The sequence below is a fragment of the Acomys minous genome (genome assembly GCF_964271855.1).
Source record: "Acomys minous genome assembly, chromosome: 10".
NCBI lineage: Eukaryota > Metazoa > Chordata > Mammalia > Rodentia > Muridae > Acomys > Acomys minous.
The window spans coordinates 118,542,804-118,565,221 of record NC_140491.1 but is presented as its reverse complement, the minus strand read 5'-3'; the positions used below and the strand labels follow the sequence as shown (position 1 = coordinate 118,565,221).

The following is a 22,418-nucleotide window of genomic DNA, read 5'->3' as shown; positions in this document are numbered from 1 at the left end:
GGGAATAGCACTGCTTTTGTTTAAAATTCTTACTGAAGCAGAAATCTTGGTCTGTAGAGTCCAAGGTATCATTAGGCATGCAGTGTGGTAGAAAGGGTCTATGTCAGCAGTTACACTCCTGAGTTCTGAACCTGGCTACCCGAGTGACTCAGTGGGACGGCCTCGGGCATCCTCTAGCCTTCAATTCTACAACACAGGATAAGGGACTCTTGACAGCAGATAATGTGAGTAAAGTGCTTTGAGATCACCAGATGAAAAGCATCCTATAAAATTAAGGTGTTCATGTTGTTTTGTTACTGTGATCAACAGAAATAATTGCCACTCTAATCATACTAGATTGGGAGGAGCTTAATTTACCTCCTAATAGGCCAGCGTTAGGAATTCAAAATTATTGAATATGGAAGAAAAGGACCAATCCCTGTGTTGGGCTCATTTCTCATAGAGACTATTTCAACCCCTGGTGCAAGATTGTTTCTTGCCGAAGACCCTTAACATATGATTCCAAAAGTCCCAAAACTGACTTTCTGCCTCTTTGGTGTTAAAGCTAAAAGCCATAGGCATAGAAAAAGACAAACAAAAAGGAAATGATAGTTACTGTCCTATTTTTAAGCTTCCCTTCTTCAGTGTTGGAATAAATATTCTCTTTGTGCAAAGAGAAACATCTGTTTTACTAGTGCTCTTCATTCACTTCTGCGCCCTTGTTTGCTTGAAGGTTTTTATATTCTTGGTGTGTGTGGTTACTGCACTTTTGTCAGGAGAGATGGGTGTATAAGAGCTGGTCCTCGGGTGACCTTAGTCAGCGGCTTCTCCTCCTGTAGTCAGAGCCCTTACAGGTGAAGGGCTCTGAGTGTGCTTCTTCTCCATTTAGAGCTCATACTCCTGTGAGTGAAGTGGAAAACACTCTTCTTTCAAAAGACACCTTTTAACAGTGGCCTGTGGGGTTAGCCTTATTCCTAAGAAATACCATGAAAGAGTGTTTTTGATAAAAGACATTTGCTTTTTTCTCCAGGTAAAGCACTACATCCCATTTGAACTCTTCATTCAGGAAGCCCAAGATTGAAGACAAAAGATCAGAAATATTGACTAACCTGGAAACAGGGACATCTTTCGAACTTTATCTACAGTAATCTTTTAAACTGTCATCAGGTGAAACTGACTTCATCTTATTCGGCTTATTGGAAAGGACATGGCCTTAAGGATTTTAAATTTCCTTTTAGTTTTTCATGAACTCTATGGGAAAAGAAGTCCTTATTAAAGGGCTTGAGAATAACAAGAAGAAATTGAAACTGGACAGTACTGTGGCCTCTTTTTTCTCCCACTTCAAAGAAAAGGTTTTACAACACAACCCCATAACAGCCGTTGTCCAACTTTGGCCATCAAGAGAAAAATAAATAAAATTAAGTCTCCATTGCCAGACTACTAGCCCTGGTGAAGTCAGGTGTGAGAGTGGTGGCCTGGAGAAGACTGCCAGAAACAGACAAGGACTACAGCTAAGGAAAAAAAAATCAGCTTCTATTTAGAGCTGGAAGGGACCCCAAGTTCCACCTTGGATTAAGATAGCAACCCAGGGCACACCTGTTGGGTGCTGCTCATAGTTTGTGGAAGTGCAGCATTGTGGCGGGCTCTTGTCTCTCCTCCGCAGGGTTGAAGCTTCCCGTTCTCCCTGATAGTCTTCCCTCCCGCTGAAGACCTGCCTTCATCCATGAGCTATACTTTGATCTGCCTGACTCCATGTTTTCCACCTGTGACTCTTTGTCTTCACGTTTCAAGTTGTACAAGTTGTGTTCCTTAATCTCCTTTTCTGCTTTGTCCTGGGGAGGTGGTTATTAGTCAGCTGAGATCACCTTTCCCCCTCCCATGTGCTCCCCTTCATTTGAGATCTTTTGACCTTCATTTTTATTTGGGAGGGGGAAGGGTGATAATTTTGTATTTTCTGTTTCCCCAGTTTCTTTCCTCTCTGTGTCCCTCATCCCATTTTCTTGTCTGTTCTGCCGCTGTGTGGGCCTGGGCTATGCGGCAGGGCACATCTTTCATCAGAGCTCCAACATGCCCGCAGAGTCTGGAAAGAGGTTCAAACCCAGCAAGTATATACCGGTCTCAGCAGCCGCCATATTTCTAGTGGGAGCTACAACACTCTTCTTTGCATTTACGTAAGTTTTCTCTGCGGTGGCATTTGAGGGTGGGAGGGTCATACCATGGAAGATGAAGACTAATTTATTCAGTTTCACTAGTTATTTGGAAGGCCAATAGATAGCTGTCCTTACTTCGTTGCTGTGACTACTTTCCTCTACTTCGTGTCCTCTGGGGTCATAGGTGTCTTCATGCTTTCCTATCTACTTCCAGCATAGGTGACACTAAACTAGGAAGGAAGTAGGAAAATACAGAGAGGCTTAAAGAAGTTTAAACTAGAGAAAGGGAACTAGAATAGACTTACATCTTTTATTTATTTATTTATTTATTTATTTATTTATTTAGTTTTTCGAGACATGCTTTGTGTAATAACCCTGGAACTCTCTTTGTAGACCAGGCAGGCCTTGAACTCACAGAGATCTGCTGCTGCCTCCCGAGTGCTGGGATTAAAGGTGTGGGCCACCACACCTGGCTTGTTTACTTATTTATTTTTGTTTTTTTAGAGGCAGGGTTTCTTTGTGTAGCCTTGGCTGTATTGAACTCACAGAGATCAGCCTGCCTCCGCCTCCCTGAGTGCTGGGAGTACAGGTGTGTGCCACTGCACCTGGTTGTTGTTTTTTGAGACAGCATCTCCACAGAGCCCTGGCTGTCCTAGATCTAGCTATGTAGACTAGGCTGGCCGTGAACTCACATAGATCCTCCTGAATCTGCCTCTCAAATGCTGAGATCAAAGGCTTGCACCATCAGCCTATGCTGACTTAAGTCTTTTCAAATAGCAGTCAATCACACCTGGGCTGTCTGAAACATAGGCTAGAGATTGTGAACCCTGAGCACCTCAGAGAGGTCCTGTTGTCATAGTCGTTGTTGTCCTTTTGTTCTGAGACACAGTGTCACTACTACGTTGCTCATGCTAGCCCTAAATAGACCAGGTTGGCCTCAAATTTGTGTTATTCTTCCTTCTGCCTCCTGAATTCTGAGATCTTACATATATTTTTTACCTTGCTCCGCTAGAATTGGTTTTGAGATTTGAGAATTTTGAGACAGGATCTTGGTATGTAGCCCAGGCTAGCCATAAATTCATGATCCTCCTGTCTTAGCCTTTTGAGCACAGTTTAATTAGTTACCAGTTTATAGTGAGTCTACACCAGCCTTCTGAGCTTTACACTCCTGAGTCACTGAGTTAGCGTACCAGTTGCACCTCGTGGAGTGATCGGGGACCAGGGTCTTCATTCTTCATTCTCTTCACCTGTGAGACTCATGTTCTGCCCTTGATATGTCGAGTGGCAAAAGGGGGAGCGCTTCTTCTGTGTCAGAGCACGCTTTGGTTTTTGCTGTTTTGGTGTAAGCAAAATCAGGAATTTAACCAAGGGACATTTACATTTTGTGCTTTAGTAGCAGTTGTGCTGGGTCCGGAGAGGTGTGTAACGGGACCAGGCTAATACCTGGAGGCCTCCCTGTTGGCACTTCTATTTCTCTTTGAGAGCCACGCTCTTGTAGCTGAAGTATTCAGGGGAGTAAGTGGTTTTTCTCTTTCAAACTGTTGTGGAGATCTCACATTGCAAGTCATTACTTTAATTTGTTAATCTGGAACCATTGCAGTGCTTGGCTTGTTATACCAGTCTGCCCACAAAGAATTGTCCTAACAGGCATTGTCTTACTGATGGTTGAAGCTATTTAGCCTACTTTTTAATTCTTTGGCACTAGTTGAGTAGGGTACCTCTTGTTATGTCACTTTCAGCAAAAAATTGTTTGTTTGTGGTGCTAGGGCCTTGTGCATGCTAGGTGAGATTTGTTTGTTTTAGACAGGGTCTCTCTATGTCACCCTTTCTGTCCTGGACTGGCTTTGTAGACCAGGCTGGCCTCGAACTCACAGTGATCTGTCTGCCTCTGCCTCCTGAGTGCTGGGATTAAAGGCCTGCGCCACCACGCCCGGCTTTAGGTAAAAATGTTTTTAAAACTAAACTATATCCTTAGCCTGGGAAAAAAGAGGATATTATTGACCCTGTTGGGATTTCTGCTTCTAATTTAGGGGAGCCTAAAATCACAGTTGGAATTCCCCCATTGTTAGTTTCGACAGGATCAACGTCTGGGCTCCCCAAAGTCTCGCTTGTCCACTCTGTGGAGTCATAGGCACTTTGTTGGTTTTACTCTATCACTTAGCTGTGTTTGTTTCTGTTTCTGTGTTTGTTTTGGTGACATCAGAAGCCAGGCCAAGTATATTGGATGCCTTGGAAGTGAAGTTACAGAAGGTTGTATGAGTGTCGATGGTGGGAATGCAACCTAGATCTTACGGAAAAATAACAGTGTCCTTACCCATCCCCATCCCCCAGCTCTGGCTGCTTCTGAGAGTCTTGGCTTTTTCTGAGTGAAGTGTCTCCTAAATAAGCATGCTTCTGAGCTGAGGCACCACTGTTCTCAAGAAGGGTTCATTTGCACAGTCCCCTCCCTCTCCTGTTGAGGGTCACCTTGGAAAACACTGTCTAAAACTGTGTACCATGTGAAAAGAGTTTATGGTTTCAAATGGAGAGAGAAAGAAGAAGGCTCTTCTTGACCCTTGTCTATGTGGGACCATGAATCTGTGCCTATCTGCACTGCTCCGCCACCCTCCTGTTCTCCTCACTAGGCTACAGGTGGCTCTTACATCAGTCCTAGGTCCCAGGGGATAATTACTTTGAGACCTGGAGGACTGGCAGCAGAAGGAAGAGTTCCTTTCAGGCGGCAGACATAATTAGTGGAGGCATGTAGGCTTCAACTAATTAGGAACAATTCACCCCCCCATGCTTCTTTGTTAAGTAGGGAAAGCTATGAACAGAAATTACCAGTTAGGTCTGGTCATCAAAGAAATAGTGACACTTTTCTGTCCCAAAGAAGTCTGCAAAGAGTAGTTGAGATTCTCCTTAGAGCTGATCCTCCTCCTCATTGAATTCATTTGTTCAGTGCTAAAGCCAGACAAGCATGGTGAGCATCCCATCTTAATTCATTTCTCTTTTCACTGTTTGGGTAGCAGAGTGTCTGCTTAAGTAAACACACTCCTTCCTGGTTAGGTAGCAGATTTTGCATCTTGGTCCCATCTGTGGTATTTTGATACTTTCTTGTTTTTTGAGACAGTTTTCTCTGTGCAGCCCTGGTTGTCTTGGAACTTGCTCTGTAGATTAGTCTGGCCTTGAACTCAGAGATCCACCAACCACTGCCTCAAGAATGATGGGATTATAGGCATGTGCCACCGCTTCTGGTTACTTTTTGTTTAAGACAGACTCTTACTATGTAACCCTGGCTGGTCTGGGACCCATTGTCTATTCCAGGAGATTGATAGAGTTCTGCCTGCCTTTGCCTCTGGAGTATTGGAGTTAAAGCTGAGTGTCGCAGTGCCTGGCTTTGGAGGGCAGGAGACTGAGTTTGGTACTTTGTTAACGTTTCTGGATCTCAGTTATTCCTTTCTGTTAGAAACTGGAACAGTTTATTTCAGCCTTGTGAACTTTTCTGGGTATCATCTTTTGTGGAATCTCAGTACATAAAACAAGAACTAGGAATGCTGGGATTCATATGAGACAAATTTATGCAAGTCCAGCTACTTGGTGTTTGTTTCCCTTCTTACCTTCCCAGGATGCCTGAGACCTCAGGGCTCCTGACAGCATCCTTGGGAATCACTAAATTGATCTTCTCTAAAGTGTTCTCTTGTAACAAAGTCTCAATCTTCCATTTCTGAAGTTGTGGAGAGAGCTAGGGTGATCTCTGGTTTTGGTAGAATAAAAAGCAGGTTAGGAATCCAGATGGTCTTTCCAGTGTCTATTGGTGGCACAGCTTGCTTCCTTTTCGATTCTGCCTCAGGTCCCTTCCAACCTTGATGTCTACATAGTTGGAAAACCTCTGGGCTTTTCCCCTCTTTTCATACCTGTGCAGGTGTCAGCACCTGAGTTGAGTGGGAGCAGCCTCACGGTCTGGGGTATTAATTGAGCCATGGCTGTTCCTTTCCTTCCCATGTGGTTTTCCTCATCCAGGAATAAGTGCCCTGGTCTTACAGCATACATGGTTCAGTTGATGGAAATTACAGGGACAGAAATACAAAAGAAAGCAAGTGTAAAGAGAAACATACGAACCTGTCAGGACAAATTGTTTTTCCATGGAATCTAGAAGAAAGCATTCCTTGAGGAAATTCTAGACTGGAAATGGGCCATTAATTCCAGCCTTCTCATCAAGAAAAACTAGACAAATGCTTGAGCAGTATGTTAGGCTTCGGTGCATAGGCCTGGAGGACCTCAGCGCCTCGGTTTGAGATGTCCTTGAGTCTCTAGTGCCTCACACAGGGGAGGTGGGATTAAGGATGGAAGAGCTAGGTGATAATTGATGGCACTGATGGTGTTTCCTTCTGTCTTCTATCTAATGAGCCCTCAGTATTATACATTCTTGTTGGGAAAAGAACTCTAGTAGCAAAGCATGTCTCACATGCCTTTAATCTCATCACTTGGGAGACAGTCAAGTAGATCTCTTGAGTAAGAGAACAACCTGGTCCACATAGTGAGAACCTGTTTCAAACAAAGAACAGGACCTCTACATACATGACCCCTCTCTCCCCAAAAAAAGAATTTTAGCATCTTTTCAGACATTTTCCATTTTCATAAAGTAACAAGGAAAGTTTCTTGTGAATTGTGACAAGAATCTAATAATATTTATTTATTGTATATGAGTGCTTTATCTGCAGAAGAGGGCATCAGATCACATTACAGATGGTTGTGAGCCACCATGTGGTTGCTGGGAATTGAATTCGGGACCTCTGGAAGAGCAGGCAGCGCTCTTAACCACTGAGCCATCTCTCCAGCCCTGAATCTAAAATTCTTGATTGATTTTTTTTTCTTTTTCTTTCTAGGAATTTAATTTTTTTTTCTTTCAACTAGTAGAAAGTGTTAGAAACGCCAAGAAACAAGGTTTCAGGAGAGTGTATTTTGAAACCCCACTTCCCCTTTTACTTGGCATTGAAATAGGCATAATGAATGGGTGGGCAGAAGAACCTGTTCTACCTGGGCTGGTTTATGTCTGGGAATCCCATCAGTGAGTCAGCCTTCTGAGCTGCAGCCACTCCCTAAACTTCTTGTGCTCTGTGATTATCACTTAGAGAGCTAAGGACAAGTTCTAACTTCTCTGCTTAGCACTGGCTTCATCTCTCTCCATCAAAGGCAGCCGACTCAAACAGGCCACTTGTGGTCATTTTGGAGTCTGGCAAAGTACTAAAGCATGGAACGCTTTCCCTCAAGACGAGAAGGATATAGGGTGTGGCCGAGGAAGCTTTGCTCACGGTTGTTGAGGTTGATTGTGCCTTCAAACTAGATTTTGGCGGTGGGGTGGGGTTCGAGACAGGGTCTCTCTGTGTAGCCTTGACTGTCCCAGACTCGCTTTGTAGACCAGGCTGGCTAATAACTCACAGCGATCCGCCTGCCTCTGCCTCCCGAGTGCTGGGATTAAAGGCGTGCGCCACCACGCCCGGCTCAACTAGACTCGTAGGCTGGAAGCAGTAAGTCTGAATCTAGGAGAGGATCCTGTTCGTGAGGATGAGTTATTTGAATCACCTAGACATTCTGTTACTGTGGGGACAGTCTTTGTTTATTTTGGCAATAGATAATCTCACCTTCCACAATCATACACTTCACTGAGATGTGCTGATACGGGTTTGGAGGTGAAGGAATTGGGTGATTTGTTTGGAAATGAAACTGAAGCAAAGGGCGATCTAAAAGATCAATAGTGGAGCCAAGTGTTGCTCAGAAGGTGGAAGCAGGCAGGAATATTAGAAGTTCCAAAGTTAGTGTCAGGGTATTCCAGAGCCACCTAGGCTGGAATCAGCGGCACAAAGAGGCCTGAGGCCTTCTTTCAAAAAACCAAAACAAGTGGGTTTGGAGGAGGAAGAGGAAGAGGAGGAGGAGGAAGAAAAGACCTAGGTTGAGTGCTGAGTGAGGGGCTGCAGTGGCTGGTTGTAAGAAGTTTAAATCACGATCACCCCAGTGTTCTAAAGATTTAAGTTATTTTCCCTTGTAATTATCTTCCCAGGCTGTAGGAGTGAAGTGAGTCACCCTTTCTCTTCTTCCTCAGGCGGAAATTGAAGGGACAGCTGAGTGTTAGGGATGGGCTCTGACCTGGATGACTGGTTTTCAGTTTCTCTCCTTCCCTCCTAAGAAACCTCAAGGCCCCCAGACCTTGAGTGGGGGCTGCGCAGGGACTCTTCCTTCTTAAGTTCTACTCCAGAGCTGTCACAGAGCAGTGGGCTCTGTGTGGGACTCTGTGATGCTAGGGTGGAACCATGCTGAGGGCTGTTTTCACTTTGACATCTGTCTTTATTATTTTGATTACCAGTTCTATTTAGTCCAATAAAGAGAAGCAATGAGTTTATTGATGTTTACTATGTGCAAAGCCTGGCACATAAATAGTATTTACTTTAAATTTTTAAATGGTTGGCTGAATTTGAAAAACTGGACAGTGATGTTAAAGATTTGTGTCTCATTGATTTATTTAAATCTTACTAAGAAGCCCACTGCTTCTAAACTCTCTGGGTCACTATTTAGAGTTGTGTGTTTTAGCAGGAATCGATCATCTTTCTTACCTGTTGTGAATCAGTATTTCAGACTTGAATGTTGTCATTATCCTAGGCCTGTCTTTTCCTTCATTAAACTCTTTCTGTCTTCCAACTGTCCAGGTAAAAGGGACAAGGGCAGATGCTGTCCTGGTTCTAGAGATTAAATTCTCAACCACAAAGTAGATTAGGTAGGGTATTGAGCCGTTGTCTTGTAATGAGTAGGAAGTTCTCTCTAAGGTGAAACAGGAAATAATGTTGATGAGGTGAGGTTCACACCAGAAGTTCGAACTTCTGGAAAATCAGAGGGCAGCACCTCTGTTCAGAGTTAGATTCTGAGAGAACCTGAAGTCAGACTTCAAAGAAACACTCTTTTCTTGTCAAAGTTACCTAAAGCATGTCTCTTGATTTGAATGCTGTGAACGCTGACTGTGTGTAGCCAGTCCTTCCCTCGCCCCTCATAGGAGTTAGGAGTTCTGTGATCTGAAATTGTCTAATTTTTCCTCTGTTCCTCACTCCACTTTTAGATGTCAGGAGAAATCTAGTTCTTTGTCCTTTATATTTTATGAAGTGCTTCACAAATTTGCATATCATTCTTGCATGATGACCTGTGTTATTCTAATGTTAGTATATGTGCTGCCAAAGTGAACACTGTTTTTGCCTATAGAGCCCACATGGACCTGGAATTGGCAATTGTACTTTCTTCATTCTAAGTGTTGGTGCTACAGCTATGCCTGACTCTAATTTTTGTGTTCTGATATACATTCTTATCTGTATTATTATTACTTAGTCTTTTTGAGACAGGGTCTTTCTGTGTAGCCCTGGCTGTCCTAGAATTCACTCTTGTCTCAAACTCAGAGACACACTGGCCTTAGCCTCCTGAGTTTAGGGACTAAAGCTGTGCTTTAAGCCCCCCACCTCCTGCTTTATTATTTCAATTCTCAGCCGTTAGAATTAGCCTCTAGATGGGTGACAGTCAAGAAACCTAAGGTAGTTGAGATTGATCCAGAGCTAACTGTGAAGATGGAAGGGGAGCTCGAGAGGCAGGTAGCAGCCATATGTTTTGGGCTGTTGGGCAGGTCAGGGGGACGTGGATCTAGAAGCCTTAGGTTGCTTGAGAGGCAGGGATAGCTGATAGTCATTATAGAGTCAATCCCTAGTTCTTGTGTCTGGTTTGTAAAACTACAAAGACTCTGCAGAACCAGATCTTGATAGAAGCGGTTAGAACGGGAAAGATGATTTCATCCTGATGTAAGATGGACAGTTTCAAGGGAAACTGGGCTACTGATGGGAAGGATAAAGGTAATTTGGTATCCCAGAGGTAAACCACATAAGAATTACATATATGTAAGAAGGCTGTAGGTTTCTGCTGGTGTCAAAGTGTTAGAGGCAGCTCTTCATTTTCTTTATTGTCTGCAGGTGTCCAGGACTAAGCCTGTATGTGTCACCTGCAGTGCCCATCTACAATGCAGTTATGTTTCTCTTTGTGCTGGCCAACTTCAGCATGGCCACCTTTATGGATCCAGGAATTTTTCCCCGAGGTAAGATCTCTCTGTACTCTCTGGTCAGCTCCCTGTTGTCATTAAAAATATTTGGGGACAGCTGGGCAGTGGTGACACATGCCTTTAATCCCAGCACTTGGGATGCAGAGGCAGGTGGATCGCTGTGAGCTCAAGGACAGACTGGTCTACAAAGCGAGTCCAGGACAGTCAAGGCTACACAGAGAAACCCTGTCTCAAAAAACCAAACCAAACCAAACCAAACCAAAAATATTTGGGGAGATAACAGTTGATCTTGGGCTTGTAGGATTCTGTTACAGGAGTGTGTGTGTGTGTGTGTGTGTATCACAATATCTAGTTATTTGGTTCACTTTGGATCAAACCTTTCTTATTATTTAAACTTTATTTTTTAAGTTTTTTAAAATAGTTTGATCCTATTCTTTCCCACCCCTCAGCTCCCTACCCACCTAACTTCATGTCCTTTTCTTCTTAAAAATAAACAATAACAAACTAAAATAATCAAAATTAAATCAAAAGAAAAACCACACACATATATACACAAACAGAAAACTGGGGTGTGTTTTGTGTTGGCCTGCTACAGCTCCTGTGCTCGATACCCCGTGCTGCTCCATTGGAGAAACAGGTTTCTTTTTTCTTTTCAACGGGTGTCAGTTGTAAATGGCATCTTGATTAGGGTTTGGGCTTTGGTCTGTTTCTTTGGATCAAATCTCTGATTTTATTTAGAGCTTGTAAGTTGGTGGTGTTAGGTACAAACTCCAGAAGAAGTGTGGGTGAGGTTCTCTTGAGAACTTAGACAGGGGTGCACCTAGCTCTGCTCAAAGAAACAGGGAAGTACTGCTAAGAATGCGCAAGAAAACTTTACCAAGTAGAAGGCTGAGGAGGGCAGTTCACATAAAGGAGGTGTACACAGAAGCTTGTACCCATGGAATGGTGACCTCATCAAGGAAGTATATGGTGGGACCAGAAAAGAACCGCGGGGCCAAGTTTGAGGCCAGCTTGGTCTACAAAGTGAGTCCAGAGCAGCCAAGGCTACACAGGGGAACCCTGTCCTGAAAAACCAAAAAAAAAATATAAACAAACAAACAAACAAACAAACCCCACAAAATCTCGGAGCCAAACTGTAAAGGACTTGATGTGCTAAGTTAGGTGATTAAGCCTCTGGTAAATATATTATGCTTCTTCCTTTGATACCAAGGCGTTCTTAATTTACAAAAAGGAATTCTTTAGTGTACAGTCTTTGGCTTTGGCGGTGATATAAACCAGATGAAGATTTGAATTCAAGACTAGCTTTACAGCCTTTCCAGAAGTAGATCCAACAGAATCATTTGTGACAGCTTAATAGGGTAGAGCAAAGACTGGGAAACATCTGCTGCTAACACCACCCTGGACATGCTTGGTCCTGTTTGAACTCAGAATCTAAGCAAGGTTAGGCCTGTGTTGTACTTAGATGGGAGCGTATAGTTTTATTGTCGTAGTTTCAAGGTTCATAACTTGGGAGATAAAGTGGATGCTGATTTTTATAAACTAAATGTTAAACAGGCTCTGTATGTGCTTTTGTTTTTTTCCATGCTAGGGATTGAGCCCAGGCCCTAGTCAGCACTCTACCATGAGCTGTGCTCTCAGACCTAGATAATGAATTTGAGGTAACTCCTTGGTACAATTACCCAGTGGGCAATTGAATTTGGGAGTTGAACACTTGGTTTAAGGAGTGTGCAGCTATGGTATTTGAAACAGCAGGCGTGATGATTATCTAGAGAAAGTAGAGTCAGCTTAGAAAAGAAATGAGGTGAGACCTGGTCAGTTCTGCCATTTGTATTATGAGGATAGGAGCACCATTGACAGGGATTGAACAAGAAGAAGGTAAAGAGAAGGCGAACTGTAATTCAATAACTGACTTACTGGTAGCATAATGACATCTCCGTTGTTTTAGTTAGTAAGTATTGGGTTTTTTGTTTTGTTTTGTTTTCTTGTTTTTTAGACAGGGTTTCTCTGTATAACAGGCCTGGCTATCCTGGAACCCTTTTTGTAGACTAGGCTGCCCTCAGAGATCTGCTTGCCTTTGCCTCCCAAGTACTGGGATTAAAGGCGTATGCCACCAAACCCAGACTTATTTTTGATTTTTTGAGACAGGGTTTCTCAGTGTAGACTTGGATGGCCTGTAATTCACTCTGTAGACAAGGCTGGTTCGGAGCTCAGAGATTCGCCTGCCTCTTGCTTCCCCAGTGCTGGGATTAAAGGCATGTGCCACCATACTCAGCAAATACTGATTCTTTAAAAATATTTTTGTTTTTAGCTGTAGCCCAGCTTGGCCTTGAATTCTGCATTAGCCTCCTGAGCACTGCAATTACAGGTGGAAGCCACTATACCCAGCTGAAAAAAATTGATCTTCCCAGTCGTTTAAGAAGTGTGTTTATGTGTGTGTGAGGGAAAGATAGAGCTGAATTACAGTGAAGATAGTGAATGAAAAATACAGAAAATGAGGAAGCAGAGTCAGCAAGTAACAGATTTCCTTTTTTAAGAAGTAAGCAAAGGCCAGGCAGTGGTGGTGCATGCCTTTAATCTCAGCACTGGGGAAGCAGAGGCAGGAGGATCTCTTGAGTTCCAAGCCAGCCTTGTCTACAGAGTGAGTTACAAGAGAGCCAAGGCTACACAGAGAAACCCCTGTCTCGAAAAATCAAAAATAGAAAGAAAAAAGGGGGCAACAACAACAACAAAACTATCATAAGTAAGAGTTGGAGAACATGAGCTGACAGAAAGTGGTTACTAATGCCATCTGTTTGTCCTCACAAGTGTAAGATGATTCCTAAGTGCACTGGGATAGCAGTGAGGTGAGATCCTCTGAAAGCCTGCTCAGTGCTAATGATTACTGGGATGCCTGTGAGAGAAGCACTCTGTGTCCCACACACCAAGGAAGCATGTGTTAGAGTCATTAACACTGATTCACCAGGTTGTCAGTCAATGGCTGCAAGTGCCTTTATTGGCTGAGCTATCTACCTAGCCATAAATGAAAATTTTGATTTTTAACATGCATGTAGATAAAGACAAAAGTAAAATACTAATGCATTTTCACAAGATAATATTCACTTGTAGGCAGCATTGCTGTGAAATAAGGTGCACTGGGGATGTTATCAGTATCCTTTTTTATTTTTATTTATTTATTTATTTATTTTTAAGATTTACTTTGGGCTGGAGAGATGGTTAAGTGGTTAAGAACACAGGTTAGGGCTGGGCCATGGTGGCGCATACCTTTAATCCTAGCACTTGGGAGGGGAGGCAGAGGCAGGCAGATCGCTGTGAGTTCGAGGCCAGCCTGGTCTACAAAGTGAATCTAGGACAGCCAAGGCTACACAGAGAAACCCTGTCTTGAAAAACCAACAACAAAAGCAAACAAACAAAAAACAAAAAAGCCACAGGCTATTCTTAAAGAGGACACAGGTGATATTCCCATCACTTCCATGGTGGCTCATAATTCTATAACTATTGCTAGGGGATCTGACGCCATGTTCTGGCCTCTGGGTGCTCCATGCATATAGTGCATGTACAGACTGCATGCAGACACTCGTACACATAAAAGTAATCTGAGTTCCATTGCTTGAACCCACAGTGGAAGGAGAACTGACTTCCTGAGAGTTGTCTTCTGACCTCCACACACATGTGCCCACATTTACATACACAGAATAACGATTAAATTAAAAAATTTTAATTAAGAAGAATGTATATTCTTGCTATTCCTGATATGAGGGGAAAACTTTTGTTCTTAACCATGCAGTATGATGTAAGCTGTGGATTTGTAAAATACAACTCTAGCTTTAGGGCTAGAGAGATAGCTCAGTGGTTGAGAATATATATATCACTCTTGGAGAAAACCTGAGTTTGATTCCAGCACTCAAAGCACTCACAGCTCACAATTGCCTATAACTCCTGAACCAGGGGATCCAACACCTCTCTGGTGCGTGCATACACACACACACACACACACACACACACACACACACACACACACACACTCTCTCTCTCTCTCTCTCTCTCTCTCTCTCTCTCTCTCTCTCTCACTCACGTACACACGTGCACTCATGCGCACACATATACACTTAATTAGTTTTAAGGAGCTACATTTTAAACATCTTATGTTCTTAGTACTTACTAGTTTGGGCATAGTTGTTTAAAAATTTCCTCTTCTCTAGCCGAAGAGGATGAAGACAAAGAGGATGATTTCCGAGCTCCCCTATATAAAACAGTGGAGATCAAGGGCATCCAAGTGCGAATGAAATGGTGTGCCACCTGCCGCTTCTACCGTCCTCCTAGATGTTCACACTGCAGTGTCTGTGACAACTGTGTGGAGGTGAGAGCACTGGATGGCTAAGACTGTTCATCTGAAGTTGTCTTTTTCCTTGTTGTAGAGTAGTTTTTTTTTAATTAAAATTTTTGTTATTTATGTAATATGAATGTTTTGCCTGTATGTATGTCTATGCCCTATGTGCATGTTGAAGGCCAGAAACTGATGTCAGATCCCTGCAAATGGACTTACAGATATCTATGAGCCTCTCTGTAGGGAATGAGCCTGGGTCCTCTGCAAGATCTCTCCAGCTCTCTTTTCTTTTTCAAAATAAACTAGGCATGGTGGCACAGGCCTGTAATCCCAGCACTCGGGAGGCAGAAGCAGGTGGATCTCTGTGAGTTCACGGCCACCTGATCTACATAGTGAGTCCAGAACAGCCAAGCTACACAGAGAAACCCTGTCTTGAAAACAAAACAACAACAAAACCTTTTTTTTAAAATTTATTACGTATACAATGTTTTGCCTGAGTGTGCAACTGTAGGCCAGAAGGGGGCACCAGATCTCATTATAGATGGCTGTGAGCCACCATGTAGGTGCTGATGGTCGGCTGTGAGCCACCATGTAGGTGCTGATAGTCGGCTGTGAGCCACCATGTAGGTGCTGATGGTCGGCTGTGAGCCACCATGTAGGTGCAGATGGTCGGCTGTGAGCCACCATGTAGGTGCTGATGGTTGGCTGTGAGCCACGATGTAGGTACAGATGGTCGGCTGTGAGCCACCATGTAGGTGCTGATGGTTGGCTGTGAGCCACCGTGTAGGTGCTGATGGTCGGCTGTGAGCCACCGTGTAGATGCTGATGGTCGGCTGTGAGCCACCATGTAGGTGCTGATTATCGGCTGTGAGCCACCATGTAGATGCTGATGGTCAGCTGTGAGCCACCATGTAGATGCTGATGGTCGGCTGTGAGCCACCATGTAGATGCTGGTATCCAGACCCAGGTCCTATAAGAAAAACAAGTGCTTTTAACCACTGGGCCATCTTTGCACCCTCTAAATTTTTTTTCATCAAAGATTATTTTTTAAAAGATTTATTTATTATGTATACAATGTTGTATCTGCATGTACAACTACATACCAATAGAGGGCACTAGATCTCATTATAGATGGTTGTGAGCCACCTGTGGTTGCTGGGAATTGAACTCAGGACCTCTGGAAGAGCAGCCAGTGCTCTTAACCTCTGAGCCACCTCTCCATCCTCCCCCTACCACCACCACCCCCTTTTAAAAAATTACGTATATGTGTTTTTGTTTGTGGGTATTTGGACATGAAGTGCTGGTGACAGAGGAGGCCAAAAGGCTAGGGTCCCCCTAGAGCCTGAGGTATAGTGAGTTCTAAGCTGCCTGATGGGACTGCTGTGAACTAATCTCGGGTCCTGCAAGAACGGCACATACTCTTAATGACTGAGCAGTTTCTGCAGCCCTAGAGTAGATTCCTAAGCTGTAGGCCTGCCAAGCTCCTAGTCTGCATGGCCCAGCTAACCCACATAGTATTTGGAGTGAGGCACGTGAGAGCTAGAGCTGAACTCTGTTACTACACAGGGCAGCTTTAACTCTAATGACAGCTTTCCTCACCCCAGCCTTCCATCCTGTGGATACTTAGTGCTATCTCTGATGCAAAAGGCATGTTCTTGTGTTTAGTTTGCATTTTGTAGCTATCCTTCTGTGTTGTCTTATTTTTATTACCATAAACCTTGAATGTTTTGCCAACATTTGTCTCTTTGATTGATAGATTTAAAAAAAAAATTTTTTTTTAAAGCAAGGACTTGCTCTGCAGCCCTGCCTAGATTATACTGTATGGACCAGGCTGGCCTAGATTACACTGTGTAGACCAGGCTGCCCTCAAATGTGTGGCCATCCTTCTTTTTCCCAAGTACTGGAGCTGTAGACTTGTAGCACCACGCCAAACTTTAGATCAATTTGAGAACTTGGCTTTTGGCCAACCCCTGGAAGGTCATTCTTTCAGTTAACATAGAAGAATTGAAACTACTTTGAATATTCTTCAAATTTAATTTTTCAAAACTTTACATTTTTGTAACTAGGGGCTAGGCAGTGGTGGTGCACACATTAATCAATTCCAGCAGAGGCAGAGGCAGGGGGATCTCTGAGTTTACAGCATAAGTTCTAGGATAGCCAAGACTACCCAGAAAAACCCTGTCTCACAAAACGTAACTAAATGATGAACATGATCATAAATGACTAAAATTAAAACTTAAGTTTTGTTAATTTTGTTCCTTTTTCCAACAGAAGGTATCTAATATTGGATTTGGAGGGGGTTGTTGTTTGCTTTTTGTGTATATGCGACTGTGTGTGTGTGTGTGTGTGTGTGTGTGTGTGTGTGTGTGTAACATGTGCCTGGCACACATGTGAAGGTCCAAGGACAACTTGTAGGTTGTCTCCTTCTACCATGTGAGTCACAGGGAATTGAACCTAGGTTGTAAGTCTTGGTGGCAGATACCTTTATCCAGTGAAGTATCTGGCCAACCCTAGTGTTTTGTTTTGTTTTTTAAAGGTTTATTTATTTATTTATACAGTGCTCTGCCCACATGTGTGCCTGCATACCAGAAGAGGGCACCAGATCTCATTATAGATGGTTGTGAGTCACCATGTGGTTGCTGGGAATTGAACTCAGGACATTTGGAAGAACAAACAGTGCTGTTGTCTGAGCCATCTCTCCAGCCCCAACCCTAGTGTTTTAAAGATGCCTTTTATTCTGTCTCTTTTTGCTCCTAGGAATTTGATCATCATTGCCCTTGGGTGAACAACTGTATTGGTCGCAGGAACTACAGATACTTCTTCCTTTTCCTCCTTTCCCTGACAGCCCACATTATGGGTGTGTTTGGCTTTGGCCTCCTTTATGTCCTCTATCACATAGAGGAGCTCTCAGGGGTCCGCACTGCTGTCACGTATCCTTGAAGGCTTTTCGGATGGGTTGGGAGGGCAAATTGAGTCCTTAAGTCAGGAAAGGGAAAGGGAGAATGGTCACAGTAGAGCCAGGGACAACAAGATGACATTTTTGTGTTTTCCTTGACTACTTGGAATCAGAATGGCAGTGATGTGTGTGGCTGGCTTGTTTTTCATCCCTGTAGCTGGCCTCACGGGATTTCACGTGGTGCTGGTGGCTAGGGGACGCACAACCAATGAACAGGTACCAGGAGAAGTGGTGGGAGACCGAACAGGGCGTGTGTTCAGCCCTTACTAGTGAAGAGTTTATTGCTGTCACAAACAGTGTCAGCACATACTTAATGTGACGATGTAGTGATTAACAGTAGTGGGCCAAAACCAAAAACCGGTAGTGGGCAAAGTGAGTAAAGTAGGCCAGGTTCTCAATAAGTAGAATTCAAGTTGGGGATTGCGGTGCATACCTGTAGTCTTAGGAGGCTGAGGAAACCTGATCTGCCTGGACCCTGTCTCCAAGAAAGGAAGAAAAATAACCTTGTAGTGGGCATGGTGGCACATACCTTTAGTCCCAGCTCCCTGGGAGGCAGAGGCACAAGCAGGTAGATAGATCTCTGTGAGTTCGAGGCCAGCCTGGTCTACAAAGCAGGATTAGGACAGCCAAGGCTACAGAGAAACCCTGTCTCAAAAACCAAAACGGAAAAGAATGGCCTTGTTCTAATTATTTTAACAAATATTTAGTTTGTGAATTTACAGAAACAAGTTGGAACAGGCTTTATGAAGCACATGGTACTGCTTAAAGATTATTTTTGTGCACATAATAGTAGGCAGTCAGCATTCTCTGTTATCTGTGGATTTTTTATTTATTTTTATTTTTATTTTTTATTTTTAGTTTTTCAAGACAGGGCTTCTCTGTGTAGCCTTGGCTATCCTGAACTTGCTATATAGAACAGGCTGACCTCGAACTCACATCTGCCTGCCTCTGCCTCCCTGAGTGCTGGGATTAATGACATGTGCTACTGCACCTAGCTCCTGTATGGATTCTTTAGGTTCAATCAAGTATTGGAGGGAAAATCACATCAGTACTGAATATATAAATTCTTTTTCTTAGCATTGGTTCCTAATAATACAATAATTCTTTATATAGCATACTGTTTTAGGTATGGTATAATACTGAAAGATGAATTAGTGTATATAATTAGTGTGCATGTGCTATACACAATTATCTGTGAATTATTTTAGTCAATATTCAGAAAGTTGCCTAACTCCATTTTGTACAGGAAACGGATGTTTGGGATCGGTCTCCATGAGGTAGACTTAGAATTTGAACTGAGAACCCTGACTCATCCCGCTCTTTACAAGCATCAGTGTTTTACCTGAAAGACTGGTTGCACAATAATTTACGTTTTGGTCTGACTTACCCAGTTCTTTTTATCTCCTAGGTTACAGGTAAATTCCGGGGAGGTGTGAATCCATTCACCAACGGCTGCTGCGACAACGTTAGCCGCGTCCTCTGCAGCTCTCCAGCACCCAGGTGTGCGGTGCATTCCTGGTCAAACTTCTGTCTCCTTTGGGCTTGTTCTGAATAAAAGAAATCTGACAGAAAACGGCCTTTTAAGAAGGGTTTGCTTAATTAAAAAAAAAAAGCCGGGCTTGGTGGTGCAAACCTATAATCCCAGCATTCTGGGAGGCAGAGGCAGGCAGATATCTGTGAGTTCAAGGCCAGTCTGGTCTACGAAGTGAGTCTAGGACAGCCAAGGCTACACAGAGAAACTCAAACAAGCCGGGGGGTGCGGGCGGTGTTTGCTCTTAGAATGGTGAGTGCTACAAGGAAAAGACATGCTGATGTTTTGGTGGATTCTTGAGTTCAATTGCTACTGTTGGAGTATGGCTCGTTGCCTTTGACAGTTGAGGATGCATAAAACTTTAGAGTGTTAGATGTCTTCCTGTAAAAGTCTATTCTTGCTGAAGATGTTCGTTGAATCAAATCAGTTTAGTGCTAACTTTTACGCTCAGGACTGTTTTTTAAAGATGCTGAAGATTAAGAAACAGTGACAGGGGGCTGGGGAGAGGGCTCAGTGGTTGAGAGCACCATCAGCTCTTCCAGAGGTCCTGAGTTCAATTCCCAGCAACCACATGGTGGTTCATAGCCATCTGTAATGTGATCTGGTGCCCTCTTCTGGTGTGCAGGTGTACATGCAGTCAGAACATTGTATACATAATATAAATATTAAAACAAAAAACAGAAAAAAAAAGTGACAGGAGAACTACAGCAAATTTGAGACCAACTGCCTCTACATAGAAAGTTACAGCCAAGCCAGGGCTATTTAGTGATGTCTTGGACTTGTAGACCAGGCTGGCCTCCAACTCACAAAGATCCGCCTGCCTCTGCCTCCCGAGTGCTGGGATGACTGACGTGCTCCACCACGCCTGGCCCGAGGGTCTTGTTCTTTATCACTGAGCTACACCTCAGTCCACGACTGTTTATTGCATATGTACAATGTTTCACACTTGGTATGCAGGTAGAACTTTTGAATGAAATAGTAAGTGAAAGCCTTCTCCCTCTTGCTATGCAGGTATTTGGGGAGACCAAAGAAAGAAAAGACAATTGTAATTAGACCTCCTTTCCTCCGACCAGAAGTGTCCGATGGGCAGATAACCGTGAAGATCATGGATAATGGCATCCAGGGAGAGCTGAGGAGGACTAAGGTGAGACACAGGGAAGTCAGGCCAGAGAATTTCATCCATAGCAAAGGGATAGGAGCTTGTATAGAGTGTGCATCATTGTGTTCAAGTCACTTAAACACAGATCTTCATGAGATTTTAAGTTCAACGACAATAGACACTTAACCGTTTCTTTCCATATCTTCATAAGAGATAGCATCTTTCACATGATAGACACTCAGCTTTTCTTTGTACTTTATTATCCCCAAACTGACTCGTCCTAGTACTTTTCTTTTGACTACTTACTGTTACCTTACTCAATGTAGTTTCCCAGTCTGATTTCCTTCTCTCCATTTATTAGTCTAAGGGAAGCCTGGAGATAACAGAGAGCCAGTCTGCTGATGCCGAGCCTCCACCTCCTCCTAAGCCGGACCTGAGCCGGTACACAGGGCTGCGCACGCACCTCAGCCTGGGTCCTGATGAGGGTAAGGGCTGCCTTGGTCTGTGAGATCCCAGAGGTTGAAGGCAGGAATGAGGTACCGTGTAAGTTGTAGAAAAAACGAGCAAGGGCTAGGAGATAATACTTGAGTTGTGCCTGAGAACACCCAGCATATGGATACATGAGCAGTTTTCTTTGCTATTTATTTATTTTCAGTTAGCGCTGATTGCACCTTAGACAAACCTCATTGGCTGCTATACTGCCACTGTGCAAAGCTGAGCAGTTTTCTTTTTATAGTTAAAAAAAGAGGGTTGTCAAGTAGCAGTAAACAGTGATTTGGACTTTCCACAGATTTGCTTTTACAATCTTACATAAGTGCATGGTGTAGGGGGGCGGGGCGGTGTAGATCAAAGGACACCCTCCAGGAGTTGGTCTTTCCACTGTGGAGTTTGGGAATTGAACTCAAGTTATTAGGCTTTTATAGCAAGTGCTTTCACTTGACAGTGGGCCTGAGTCAGAACTTCTTAGTATGTTTGATGCATTTGCCCACCACAAATTCTGAAACTAGTACAGATCTTTGCTCTTTAAAAAAGAAAAATCACTAGCTGGGCATGGTGGACCATGCCTTTAAATCCTAGCCCATGGGAAGCAGAGGCAGGCCGACCTCTGAGTTCAAGGCCAGCCTGGTCTACAAAGCAAGTCTAGGACAGCCAGGGTTGTTGCACAGAGAAACCCTGCCTTGAAAAAGCTAGAGGGAAAAAAATCATCCCCCTTTCCCCAAGCAGTGGTGGCTCGTGCCTTCAAATTGTGGGTCACCAGGGAAGCAGCGGCAGGCAGACCTTTGAGAGAAGGCCAGCCCGCATGGGATACACAGAGAAACCGTCTCAACAAAACAAAAGAAACCAGGGCTATGTAGACTAGACTGTGATTGAACTCACAGAAGTCTGCTTCCTAAGTGCTGGGATTAAAGGTGTGCACTAGCACAGCTGGCTTTAGTATCCTACTTCGTACTCTATGTACATGGGCGTTTGTCTGCTTACCACTTGTCCCCTGCTTCAGACTTCTGAGAGGCTGGGACTGCAGGCCTGTGTCTAAGGACCAGGCCTAGCTGAGTCTTCATTAGACTTTGCTTTTATTAGGTGTACTTGATTCTGCCACATCCTTTCCCTGAACTTTTAGAAACCCCATGAAGGTTGGAAGAATTAGTTTGTAAAGTAGTGCTCTTGGGTTTTCCCCCCATAGATAGCAGCCTCTTGGGCAAGGACAGCCCCCCTACACCTACTATGTACAAGTATCGACCAGGTTACAGCAGCAGCAGCACGTCAGCCGCCATGCCTCATTCTTCCAGCGCCAAGGTACTGTGCTCTAAGAAGGGGGGTCATAGCCGGGGCCAGTTCTCCAGGAAAAGAAGGAACGTAAGAACCAAGGCAGTTACTGACTGTTGCATTAATGGAGTTGAGTTTCCTTGATGTGTTTTTCATCATGAAAGGAGCAAATGACACATACTAGATAAAAACACTGGTGTCAAATCTGATTTCAGAAACTACTTCAGCCAAGTTACCTAGTCTCTGAAAGCCTTTTTTTCTTTTTTTCTTTTTTCTTTTTCTTTGCTTTCCCTTTTTCAAGACAGGTTTCTCTGTGTAGTCCTGGCTGTCCTGGATTGGCTCTGTAGACCAGGCTGGCCTCGAATTCACAGAGATCATCCACCTTCCTCTGCCTCCCAAGTGCTGGGATTAAAGACATCTGCCACCATACCCGACTTTATAAAGCCTCAAATCAGGGCTGGAGAGATGGCCTAGCCGTTAAAAGCACTGATTGCTCATTTAGAGGACACAGGTTCAATTCCCAGCACCCACATGAAGGTTCACAGCTGTCTGT

At 43.7% G+C, this 22,418-nt stretch overlaps 1 protein-coding gene across 2 annotated transcripts in view; it reads left to right on the top strand.

Annotated features, from left to right (window-relative positions):
* ZDHHC5 (zDHHC palmitoyltransferase 5) overlaps window positions 1-22,418 on the top strand; it is a 28,399-nt gene that overhangs the window by 2,816 nt on the left and 3,165 nt on the right. The window contains exons 2-10 of one of the 2 annotated variants that reach the window (XM_084797705.1): window positions 1,010-2,150; window positions 10,106-10,227; window positions 14,391-14,548; window positions 17,273-17,445; window positions 17,585-17,687; window positions 18,880-18,971; window positions 20,014-20,146; window positions 20,463-20,586; window positions 21,783-21,895. In XM_084797705.1, the coding sequence (XP_084653831.1) occupies window positions 2,047-2,150; window positions 10,106-10,227; window positions 14,391-14,548; window positions 17,273-17,445; window positions 17,585-17,687; window positions 18,880-18,971; window positions 20,014-20,146; window positions 20,463-20,586; window positions 21,783-21,895 (1,122 nt within the window). In that variant the 5' untranslated portion in view covers window positions 1,010-2,046. Of the gene's footprint in view, window positions 1-1,009; window positions 2,151-10,105; window positions 10,228-14,390; window positions 14,549-17,272; window positions 17,446-17,584; window positions 17,688-18,879; window positions 18,972-20,013; window positions 20,147-20,462; window positions 20,587-21,782; window positions 21,896-22,418 lie in introns of those variants that run through there. The other variant, XM_084797706.1, reaches the window with a different exon arrangement.